The 12,346-nt window shown below is 46.2% G+C and overlaps 1 protein-coding gene across 4 annotated transcripts in view; it reads right to left on the bottom strand.

Annotated features, from left to right (window-relative positions):
* The window catches only part of FLOT2 (flotillin 2), a 566,437-nt gene that overhangs the window by 272,909 nt on the left and 281,182 nt on the right, over positions 1–12,346 (bottom strand). For all 4 annotated transcript variants that reach the window (XM_069615307.1, XM_069615304.1, XM_069615303.1 and 1 more), the window contains one exon: positions 3,981–4,104. In XM_069615307.1, the coding sequence (XP_069471408.1) occupies positions 3,981–4,104 (124 nt within the window). The remainder of the gene's footprint in view (positions 1–3,980; positions 4,105–12,346) is intronic.

Below are 12,346 nucleotides of genomic sequence, written 5' to 3'. Positions count from 1 at the left end.
TGCACGATTCTTTCTCAGGGATCGACTAGATCCTCGTAGACACCCCACGCCAGAGTGGTGTCCAAGAATCCACGACAGAATCCATCCCATGGTCAGACCACGACCTGGTGAATGTTAGAATTGAGGAATTCCCTCCACAGAAACCGGAAACCAGGTGGTTTTGCACCGACCTGTTGCTGAGAGAATGTGCGAGCTCTGGAGGTACTGAAAGCGATTAGGGAATATATCGACATGAATGATAGTGGTGGTGGAGATTCAGGGAGTCTGGGAGGCTTTTAAAGTCACGCTGAGAGGAGTTTTAAAAGGAATGGGGTCCAGGAGCAAAAGAGAATGTACTGAGGGGAACATTGAAGCCCTGCAACCGGGAGGCAAGTTGAAATCCCAGGGGCAATTGAAAACTCCAGGAACATAAAGCCAAACTTAAGGCCCTATTGGTTGGCCAAACAGAACAGAAGCTGGCCTTCCTCAAGCAGAAATACATGCAAAGCGGGTGGATAAAATCTTGGCCTGGCGACTACAGGAGCAGAGAAACAGAAGGGTGGCAGCAATCCACCCGATAAGGGGAATCCGACTCCTTCAGGATGCCCACATCGTGGAAGAGTTTAGAGTGTACTACGAGAACCTTTACAAGTCTGAGTACAAAGGTGACAGAACTTGTGTAGACCGGTTCTTAGATGCCCTGCCAATCCCCACGCTTCCACCAGACAAAGCAGCGACATTGGAAGCGGCCATGTCTGAGCAGATCATTGAAACCATTGCTAGTATGAACGGGGCACGTTTCCGGGTGAGGACGGCTTCAGAGTCTACTTTTACAAACAATTTTGATCTACATTAGCCCCCTTTATGGCCAAACTATTTAACAAGGTGATGCCATCGGGCTCCCTCCCTAGGTCTATGCTCTCAGCCCTCATCGTAGTCATTCCCAAGGAGGGGAAAGATCCATTCTAGTGCCAGTCTTACCGCTCCATCTCCCTACTCAACACTGACGTCAAAATCATGGCAAAGGTATTGGGCCAATAGACCCCGTCACCTTAGGACTACCCTTGTGCACAGAGACCAAGTGGGATTCATCCCAGGCTGTCAAGGTGCAGAAGTTGATAGATAGACCTGATGCATGAGGCAAAACGCCAGCAAGTAAGTGCCCACCTGGTCTCCATTGACATGGAGAAAGCCTGCGACTGAGTTGTTATATGGGAAAAGTCCTTCAAAAAATGGGGTTGGGTGAGAACTTTAGGCAGTGGATTGCAGCCCTGTACAATGACCCCATATCAAAAGTGGCACTGAATGGCACAATCATCTGCCTCGTTCACCTATCCAGAGGAACTAGGCAGGACTGGCCCATTTCCAGTCTGCTTTATGCCCTATCCATGGAGCCCATGGCCAAAGCAATTAGAGGGAACTCTTGAGATCACAGGGATCCGGGGTGGGACAACTGAATTCAAGCTCTCCTCGTTTGCCAACAATATTCTCCGTTACCCAACCAACATGGAAACAGTCCTCCCTGAACTCCTCAACCAGTTTAACACCTTTGGTGGGTTCTCAGGCCTGAAAATAAATATCCCCAAATCCAAGTTCATGGCCGTAGGAGAAGACGACACCGCCACCAGAGGTAAGAAAACTCTGCTATGCCATACCTGGGAGTTAAACTACCCAATGACCTGACAAGACTGGAGGAGGCAATCTCTCCCTCCCCCCCTTTAATGGAAAAAATAAGATTAGACCTGGCACGGTGGCCCACCCTTACGCTGTCATGGTAGAGACGTATGGTGGCGATGAAAATGAATGTCCTCCCCCACCTGCTCTACCTCTTTACTGTGCTTAACATATCCCTCCTACAGTCCTCCTTTGACAAATTAAAATCCATGGTTGACACATTTGTATGGCAGGGTAAAACCGAGATTTAGATACACAACCTTAACTCTCGACCAGGAAGGGTTTGGCTTCTCAGACTTCTGGCTTTACTACAAAGCGCCCAGCTACAAGCCCAAGACACTTATCAGGAGGATGAATTCACCCACCCCAAAAAAGTTAGGGATCTATTGTGGTCCCAAAAAGAGTGATCCTGGGCCAAGCCAAGACCCACCCAAGCCTAGGTGTGCTGTGGCTTCTATGGAGAAAACAAGACAAACCTACTCCTCTCCTCCTGGCCATCACAATTGAGCTCAGTAGGTGGGGGGGGAGCGGGGGTTGTGATGGGTCGCAGGGGCTGCCACTTCACACAAACGTGGTCAGACATGGGTCTGGAGAGAGCTGGCCAACTTTTCCCAGGTGAATCCTTCACTAATATGAACCCCTTAGTGAAATCCTGGGAATAAACACTCCCTGAATGCGTTTGAATACATGCGCCTAAAGGGCCTCTGATCCCAACTGGCTCTCTAAGATCTTGCGTCCCCTCACACCCTTTGAGAAAAACCCAAGTGAAGCCCTGAGAGGAAAAGCATACAGTCCAGGTTATTCAAGGTGCTGGTAACTACAGAGTTAGATGGTAGACCGAGATTGTGGCTGTTTCTTTGCGGACATGTGATTGGTGTATATTGGCATTTTCAAAAAGATAAGAAAATAGGGCATAAAGTACTTGCGCTGCAAAATCTTGTCTGGGCACTGTACAGTGTGCTTGTGAGCATGTGTGGCCGGAATTTAACTAGATGAACTAGTCCAATGCAGGAATACTAGGTCTGTTGGAGACTTGAGAAAATGTCAGTGGGACAATACCAATAAACAAAAAAAATAAAGAAACCACAGCGGGCTCGGACTAACATATGTAAATCAGTTTTGCCAGAGCATTGAACAATAAACCTGCAAAATATTCGGGAGACGGCTTAGCCACGTCAGAAAACACGATAATTGCAATAGTATTTGTAACACATTTTGAAACTGGCTGCATCGTTCAGGGGGAGTCACTGCAGTCCCATTTGTTCAATACAGATTACCCAATAGGACGACAATAAATCACCCCCAAATTACTGACCAAGGAATGTGCCTTCTATGTCGCCTGCTCTAGGAAAACAAACTATGCCACAAGACTGATAGGATTTCAATCAATTCTGCCATTCTCTACTTTTAATCTGAGCCGAAGGTCTTCACGACTGACGATGCATAGCATGTGAATCTAAAAGACTTACAATTCTCCAAATATAGTCCATTCTATCATGAAGAAAACACCAAACTGATAATCAAGCATTAATTATCAACTTGCCAGCCCATGGATTCCACTTTTACTGCTCCTCTTAACTCCAATACTGTTTGAAAGCATTTCAGGCAATGGCTCTACAATCAACTATTTGTATACATGAAGCATATTCTAGAACGGCTCTTCACAACTGTCCTATTCACGGAACAGGTTTGTTGCATGGTTTTTGCAAAGAGCAGTTGCGCCATAAAAATTCCCAATACGTTGACTGGCCAGAGAAAAAGGCCGCTAAATTGGAAATTGATTTATTCCAATACGCCCTGCTATAGGCCACACTTATTACCAAGATAGCCATCTTCAGTGGGTTTAAGGACAGCTGTTCAATGAAAACCCAGGCAGTGATGTTACTAAGCCAATATCATGAGCTTACTGGTTATCATGGCCACCAATCATTGCGAGACTTCACTGCCAGTCAACCTTTGGGTTCACTTGAGCTGCTTAACAAATTCAGTATTTTTTAGTATGTGTAAAACACTGGAGCTGTTGCTCAGCTTTTTTAAAAACACTACATATTCGAACCTCTGTCACTTTGTGTTTATTATTTTTCCCATTGGAATTCCGTTATTTTCAATGCAGTTTCACAAGTTCATTTCAATCATACAAAGGAGGATTTCACCACAAAGATGCACGAGTAGGAGGAGCTCGGCAGTTGAACTAGCACAGTGAAAGTAGTGCATGAAGCAAATATGGACTGAGGATCATAGGCAAAGTGGCCATATAGCACCAGCGATTTTCACAAAAAAAGACAAAGCAGAAAATGGAAACCCCTGCCTGCAGGCGAGCCTCATACCCAAGATGGATCGCAGATGCCCCTCCAAAGTTTGAAGGACCACATTTTTTACTTCCTGGACATTTTTCCCCAAAAACTGCTCAGAAGCAACAGCTAGAAGTTCCTTTTCTGTCATTATTTTCACCTGCAGATAGAAAAGAAAAAAACAAGCATTTGGCAAAGGCAAACTGAAGACGTTCAACAGCAGCAGCAGCAAATGGGCCATCCCCAAACCAAGCAGAAAGCCAACATTATTGGCCAATCACAAAGTGCAGTCATAGAACTACTCAAATGTATAGTCGACGAGTGTCTAAATCCAAGCAGCACGCATTAAATCCAAGCCTCATATCACAACGAGTATCACACACCATGAAACATATTGATGAATAGGGACAAAAATATTATAGTCTTCAAACCGGAAACTACTCATTCCAACTGAAAGTGACAGAGCAAAGCATGTTGGATAAATCCAACGGTTCACCATAGCCTGCATTATTTAGGGGGAAAAAAATGGTATTTACTCATTTAATTATTGAGATGTTAGTCTGCCCGGTTAATCACCGGTTACACGTGGTCTCTGAAAGGCTGTTTGTCTCATAGTTCCACCATATGAATCTCTGCCATGTCTACATGGGTGCTGGACCGCCGACATTTCTAGAGGTCAGCATGTACATTTATAAATTACAGATACACCAATGTTTAGCCAGCAACTGGCTTCTGTCCCAGAGTAGATGCTAAAAAATCTTTTTGGGAAAAATAGCCCCAAAAAGGAATATGCAAATGTTTCAATGTCTTATAGCAAGGGGGTGCCAAGGAGAGTTGAGCATGCCAAACAGTGGTGGTTGAAAACCATGGGTGGGGCAGTCTGCAGTATATTTGATGGTTAGCTAAAGATTTCAGGGCCAGATATCTGGTTGTTTTACAAGTGGACATCTCACATTTATCCTTTCTGAAAACTTCCTAAGAACAGCACTAGTAGGCATTTAATTATTTTTTTAAAATACATTTTAAAAAAAAGACTCGACTCCTCCGTAATCCCATTACTACCAATCCATAGGCTCTTCCGTTTAGTCCTAGCTTGTGGGGGAAGGAGTGCAGACGTTAAAGGACAACTACAAGAGAATTTAACATAGTAGCTTCTTTATGGAGGTCTCCACTGTCACTGTCAAACCAAAGAATGCTCAAAGAGCAGTTTCAGAACTGAAGGAAATAAACAGGTGGGGCCCTTTGCCTGTTCCTCCATAGGGACAGAAATCGTAAAGTAGATACAAGGCATAAACAGCCAATAGGCGATAGGGGTCAAACTTAGAATTTTAGGAAAGTCATGATGGGTTTGAAAGAGAATTGAAGGCCAACATGTGTTGTAAGGGCAAGTTTAACCTGAAGCACTATCACTAAAAATACTGCACACTTTATGCTACCTTTCCCATGATCATTTAGCCCTACCTGCCAACAAGACACCTAAGAAAGGTCTCCTGCAATCACATTACTATAAGTTTTGGGGCTGCAAGTTCCACCCTACAATGAAAGCTAAAGTCGCTGATCAGTGAGTTCTGTAGGATGTTTTAATCAGGCGACATACAATTTGGGGGAATTTTCAACCCAGCCCAGATCAGGCAGGCACACCTTTTAATTATTAAGTTCTTTTTATGAACCCGATGGCTGTCGTCATAGGAAAATGTACTTAATCCCTTTCCCATTTCCATGGCGGGCGGCACAGGCGATGGGACCGCAGCACAAAGCTCTGGGCTTGCAGGTGCAGAGGGAGGGAGGATGGGGGGAAATGCAGCAGAATGTCTTTGGGGTGAGTTAACTACTCCCCTGTTGCCGCCACACAAAGATGACGCCACCCAAGGAAGGGCATCGGATAGCTGGAAAATGCAGGTGGTACACTGTTCTGGCCCGCATTTCCAGCCAACTTTTCACACATTGAAACACTTGTGTATAGACATGTTATAAATGCCATATCATAGCTGAGTGCCCTTCCCTGGGTGCGAATAAAATAGAAATAATCAATTTAAATAAACAAAGTATGCATATATGAAATTCGAGCTTCAATGAAGAATGACCAATACACTGGTTGCATCACTTTTCTATGCTACGTTTACAGCAGTGATATTCAAACTGATACTGAGGGGGGGCATGTTCTTGATTGTCTACTGCTTCTATTTTATTTTGAAAGTAATCGCCTTTGTCCTTTTTTTATACCAAACCCAGTCATCTTAATCAGTTGTTAAAGCATCTGGAAAATCCCTTGACATCGCTCGGGGCAGCCCCCCAGTTTGGAGACCACTGGTTTACAGGAATAGACAATTTTGTAACACACATCACCATATGCACATATGATTTATCCTTAGTTCGCATCCAACATGTGTTGAACTGTATATAAGGTGTAAAAGCACAGAAGGAGGAAACACACGTGGGATGGTGGTTGCTATAGACTTATTCACCAAGAACACACAGAAAACCTAACTTTTCCTACTTCTATAACTGGTATCCCCTGTCTCAACTAAAATGCTAAAGGGGTATGTCAAAATGCCGTTGTAAACTAAAGAGTCCACCATTCTGTGTCAAAATCTCCAAATCGGATCCTTACACTTAAAACTTAAACTAAAATGTTGCAACAATGTTCTTGGTCCAGGAAAAAGCCTCTTCTCCTGGACTGGGTGGCACAGTTCTGGTTGCAAGTTCTTAACCAGGTGGAATGACTATTCCCCTTGTCAAAATTTTCCAACACAAAATAAAGTTCCGGGCCTTCTCTTTGGCAGGCACACCGCTAATCTTTTAACGCTTTGTATCACAAAGTCTTTTAAGCTTTGGTTACCAGGAGAATGACTCCCTTTCCCTGGTCTCTTTTCACTTGGTTGCACAATTCAAAACTTTCAGTGCGAGTGTCCCAGACCCATGTTTCCCCGTCTCCAGACTTGGTTAACTCTCCTGCCAGGTACTGCATCGAAGATGATGGTTTGTACTGCTCTCTTTTTGTGGGTGAGTCTCCCAGCCCCACATCTCTCTACTATAGTGATCTGGCAGACCTGGTTCAATCTCTGCCAGCTAGTGCCATGAAGATGATGATATGGAACTTCTTCTTGCTTCTCTTTTGAAAAGCTAGGGGCTGGATGATAACCCCCAAGTGGAAATTCCTCCCCTTTATGGCTCTCAGAGTTTCTCTTTACGCAAGTGTCTTTTGCTCCCCCAGCTTGTACGATTTGTTCCTGTGTTACTTTTATGTACTACAGAAAAACCCTTGTGAGCCCACAAGTGGCCTGTGTGCTCCTGTACCTTCAGGGGTCTTCCTGGCAGGCTCCAGTCTGTCCTAGGGTCCGATTTAGGATTGCTTGAGTCTTCCATGCCCTCCAGCTCTGCAGCCTCTGGCTCTCTGCAGTTCTCGCGCCCACTTCAGATCAGGTTCTTTACTCTGTATTCTATGGGCCTGTTCAATGGAGAAGAACATGGATAGCCCTTGCGGCCCCACCCATTCTTGAATCCACTCTTCCAGGAACAGCTTCATCGAGGGCCCTTCAGCTCTCTTGGCTAGCAAATTTAGGCGCAGGTTGCTCCTGCAAGACCTCCAGTCGGATGCCTCAGTTCTTTCTTCCAATTGCTCTGTTCTGCGAAGTAGGGCTTTGACATCCCCACTCAGGAGGCCCATGGCATTCCCAACCACCAACCGCCTCAGACTCTCGAGGAGACTTTGCGTAAATCATGCCGTAGGAGTGCTACATCTAGACCCACTGTCTATTCTCTGCTGTAGTTTAATTCTGGCTTCTAATCTGGTTGATTTGAAGGGAGGGATTACCAGGAGGAGCACATTACCCGAGCGCAGGTTACTGTAGGGTTGGCAACGGGTGAGTTTCTGTTGAAGGTATCCTAAGCCTGTCTTGTGAAGGGCACAGTGGGTGGGGCACATGGCCTTTAAGGTGGCCAGTCCCCCAACTGGGAGCCAGGGAAGGACACGTAGGGCAGGAGTGATGTGCTCTCTGGGGCCCAGGGCTCCACATGTTTTGCACCCATTGCAGCTTTCCGTGTTGATATGCTGGGGCGCCCAGGTAATGGGAGCTGGCGTAGTCTAGTCGAGAGGATTATTGCCATGGTTGCAGTGACTGAGGGTAGGAGAGATAAGGGAAGATGTGTCAGAATGTGGAGGTGTTGATAGGAAGATTTCTACAGTGTTCATTCTGGTGAGCGTGTCAGAACATCATCCATGGTTCATCCTAGGATCTTCAGTGCAATAGATGCGATGGGGGAGGAGGCCTAGGGAGGAAGGCCATGGGGTGGATAGGGGAAGAGACCAGTCTTCCCGCAGAGCAGGATTTCTGTTTTTTCAGGGTTGAGGAGGTGGTCATCCAATGATCGATGTCTGTGAGGCAGGAGACTAAATCAGCATGGGGTAAGGAGGCAGCCTTAAGGATCTTAAAGGTGATCTGGGTGTCAGTGTAGTTGTAGCAGGTTAGGTTATATGAGTAAATAAGGGTGGGGAAGGGGCTCAAGTACAAGTTAAAGAGTAGGAGCGTTAGGGGGGGCGTCCTGTGGGACCCAGTCAGTAACAAGGCAGGAACCGAGGAGAAGGGAGGGGGGTGATTCGTTAGCAAGGAAGGAAGAAATCCACCTCAGTGCTGTGTCCCTTTTGCAAGTGAGTGGAGTCAGTCAATAAGGATGTTGTGGTCAATGGTGTTGAAGGCCATCCAGAGGTCGAGGGGGATGAGTGTAGCACAGCCTGCTGTATCTGCAGTAGTTTTGAGGTCATCCAAGATTGAGACTTTGGATGATTTGGGTCCACAGAAGTGCCTGAAGCCGGACTGGGCGGGGTCAAGGAGGCGGTTGGATTCGATGAAGAGGCAAAGCTGGGAGTAGGCTGTGCGGTCAGTAAGTTTGGCTAAGAAGTGGTTGTTAGAAATAGGTCTTTTGATGGATTGAAGGAGGGGTCAAGGGAAGGTTATTTGAGGAGAGGGTAGGATGTGCGATGTCTTGAACGCTGCTGGGAATATGACTGAGGTGAGTGAGAAGTCAATGATGGATCTTGCGATGCTGGATGCACAGTTTGAGGAAAAGATTGATTTCAGGAGGGTGGGAGGGCATGCATCATTCGGGGATCCTGACGGGTGGCTGCTAGCAAGTAGTTTCAGGAATTAGGGTCGAGAGTGTGTGGGAGGAGGGAGGGGTCGGGCACTGGTGCAGGTGATCAGGGTGTAAAGTGCTGCTAGTTTTGTGCCAATGGTGTGGTTTCCATCTAGCGAGGTGTTGTAAAAAATGGTCTGAGGGAATTCGAGTGCTTGGGTGATGTGCGGGTGGGGGAAGGGGGGCAAGTGCAGATAATTCCGAGATGATTTTGTGGAGTTCCTTGCTGCCATTACGGGAGTCGGAGATGTTCTGTTAAGATTTTTTGGCCTTCTGAATTTCTGCCTTGTAGACATGGATCCGACGGGCCAACCCGCATCTGCGTTCTAGAGAGTGGTTAAGTGATTTTAGGCATTTGAGCAAAGGGTTGAACCATCTAGGTGAAAGCCTGGTCTGTGGGAGGCCGATCTGGAGCGGGTGAGAATGTTTGAGGGCATTGGAGAATGTGATTGGTCGAAATGGCTGCCATCTGCGAGGGGTCAGAAATGAGAGCTGGACATAGGATTGCCATATTTATAGAAGCTATTAAAAATAAAAAATAAAAGTTGGGAAAATGCCTCTCTGACCCTATGTTAAAGAGGTTTTGCCCTGCCTATAAACCAAAAAATAAGGATCGGTCTGCGGCAGAATGTCAATAACTGAAAAACTGTCCTTGTGTCCAAGACGTCCTATCCTGACCCTCGCACTATAAACGAATAATGTGTAAGGAAAATATCTTCGACTAAAAAACATTCACAACTGAATTAAGTATAATTCCAATAAAATGTTCTCCAAAGCAGAAACCCTTGGTTCCAGAGGATGGATCACATCCCCTGGATTCTCATTTGTAATAAGAATAGTCACTTTTGTAAACAGTTCCTTGGTATCTTGTTTAGACTCCCAAGATTCCGGTAAGGCAACCAAGTCTTTGAATAGTTTCTTTAAATCCTCGTGCGCAATGGGTTCGAAGTCAGAGAACCAGGTTTCTGTGATGAGGAGTCTGGGTTTTCAGAGGAAATCAGGTTGAATATGTTGTGTCAGAATTTGGCGACCGACCTGGCATGGAGGATGCAGGAGAGTAGTAAGAGGTGAGCGGCGGGGGGGCTGGAAAGGGTGGTGAGAGATGGTCGACGAGGGGATCCCCTCGGGGAGGCCCTGTGAGGAGGTGCAGATGGATAGGGGGGTAGGAAGGGCAAAGTTGTGGGATGAAAGGGCAAGAGAAAGGGGGGGATGTTTGATAAGTGAAAGTGAGGTGACTTGAGGTGGGAGGGCGAGGCTCTGGGCATTCTTACAGTGTGAAAAGAGTGCTTGTGATGTGCAGTTCCTGGGGGGAGGAGCGGGGAAGTTGGAGGGAGGGAGGTTAAGGGGGCCTGCAAAGGTGCAGGGTGGACGCCAAAAGGGGTTGATTAAAAATGGAGGTGGAGAGGAGGGAGGTCTGGGATGATGCCAGGATTAAGATTTCCATGGGCGGGTTGAGATGGCAGGGTGGTCGGGGGATGGGGTGTTAGTGCCAGGGGTGTTGAAGGCAGAGTTGCAGTCTAGGCGTTTTTAACTGTGGCATTGTATATTTTTCTGGGCATCAGTGATAAAATAACCATGATGAGTGTAATTGCTTCAACTGCCATTTTGGTACAACCAGTCTAGGTATGCCTTAACGTGGCATGGAATGTTTTACTATAATATGTTACATGTCTAGACTGGTCTACATTGTGCAGCCAGTTGGACATGTTTAATTGTGGCATGGCATTTTTAAAAGCAAAGCATTGAATGAAAGCATTGATGTTTCTGTGCACTGTTGGTCACTTGCATGCATTTGATTTTTGGATTGGTTGGACCCTGCAAAACATTTTCTAAGAAAGTGTGCCATATAATGCCTTAAAACACATTTATATATCTTTCATTTATAGCTTTCTCTTGGTGCGGTTTGCGGCATGCCCCTTCAGCAGCATGATTGTGTTTATTGCACAAGCGTGGTAGTGGTCAGCACAGAGTGTGGCGCAACCCGTGATTTAGTTGCCGAGCACAGGGACCACCATATTTTGCGCTACGCCACTGAGCTCAGAACTAGTTTCAACACAGTTTTGGGATTCAAGTGTGCGTGGGCTACACTCAAGAGGGGAACTATAAATAATGCAGTGACAAAGTCAAGGTGCAACTGTATTCAACACAGAGGCTGAAAGAGCAGCTCGATTTAGCAACGGGTTCTACACAGTGAGAGTACTCAAAGTGACAACTTCAAAATGCAACTAGATTCTACGGAGTGGCTAAAACTCAAGTGCAGTTAATAATCTAGGTGGAGATTGATTGAAGGTTCGATTTCGGGCGCTGCTAAATCAACGCAGTGCCTGTACTCCAAGTGCAGCTCAATTCAACTAGGAGGCAACGTTTTAAGTGAAGTTAAAGTCAGCACAGGGGTTATACTCCAATATGCAGCTAAATTCAATACAGTGGCTATGCTATAAAAAAACAAAAAAAAAAAAGCAGCTAAATATTATAGTGGCTATACTCAAAAAGGCACCCAAGTTAAAAACAGAGGCTATACTAAATTAAAATGCACCTAAAGATAGTGGCTATACTCTAATATGTAGCTAAGTTTCTCCAGCATGGGGTCTGGCATGGATTCACATGCTCATGAATATTCCCCGTCGTCAGGCTGCGAATCCTCGGTAAAGAAAAAACCAGTATCAGTTTCGTTTCTGATCTGTCTTTCGTAGTAATAACCAATCACTGGTCTCTGCGTCATACTGACCACAGCCAATGACTGCCCTCTACCTAAGCACCGCCTCTGGCAGCCATCTTCAGATTTTTACCACACGTTCATGTGTTGGGATCCTCGTGCTATTGCTCTCGAGCGTTAGTGCTATTTTTTCACGTTTTTTCTCAAAAAACTTCGTTTTTTCGGTCAAAAGAGCCTCAAGCTCCACCGACTCTCCATCCGATCAACGGGGACCCGTGTCGGATTCGTCGAGCTACGCTTTTGGAGGACTCCAGAGGTTTCTCAGGCCCGGACATGGCCCAGGAGAAGGGAAGCTCGACGCCCGGAAAGCTGTTCAGGATCTGCCCTGGATGCCAGCTCCAGAACGTCTTTAAGGAGGACGAACACTCCTTTTGTCTCTACTGCTTGCATGAGGACAAGACGCACATGGAGAAGGACTGTGCGTTTTGCGGCAACATGTCGGAGCGGACCATGAAGGACCGCCATCAACGTCTCGCCAACTGGCTGGAAGGGAAGAGCCCGTCCGGCGAGAAGAAGAGGAAGAAATCCGAGCGGTCTTCTAAGACCTTTGAGG

The sequence above is a fragment of the Ambystoma mexicanum genome, chromosome 9 (assembly GCF_040938575.1).
Source record: "Ambystoma mexicanum isolate Mex_15411 chromosome 9, UKY_AmexF1_1, whole genome shotgun sequence".
NCBI lineage: Eukaryota > Metazoa > Chordata > Amphibia > Caudata > Ambystomatidae > Ambystoma > Ambystoma mexicanum.
Note: the sequence above shows the minus strand (reverse complement) of the source record. Positions and strands in the feature narration are given on the sequence as shown.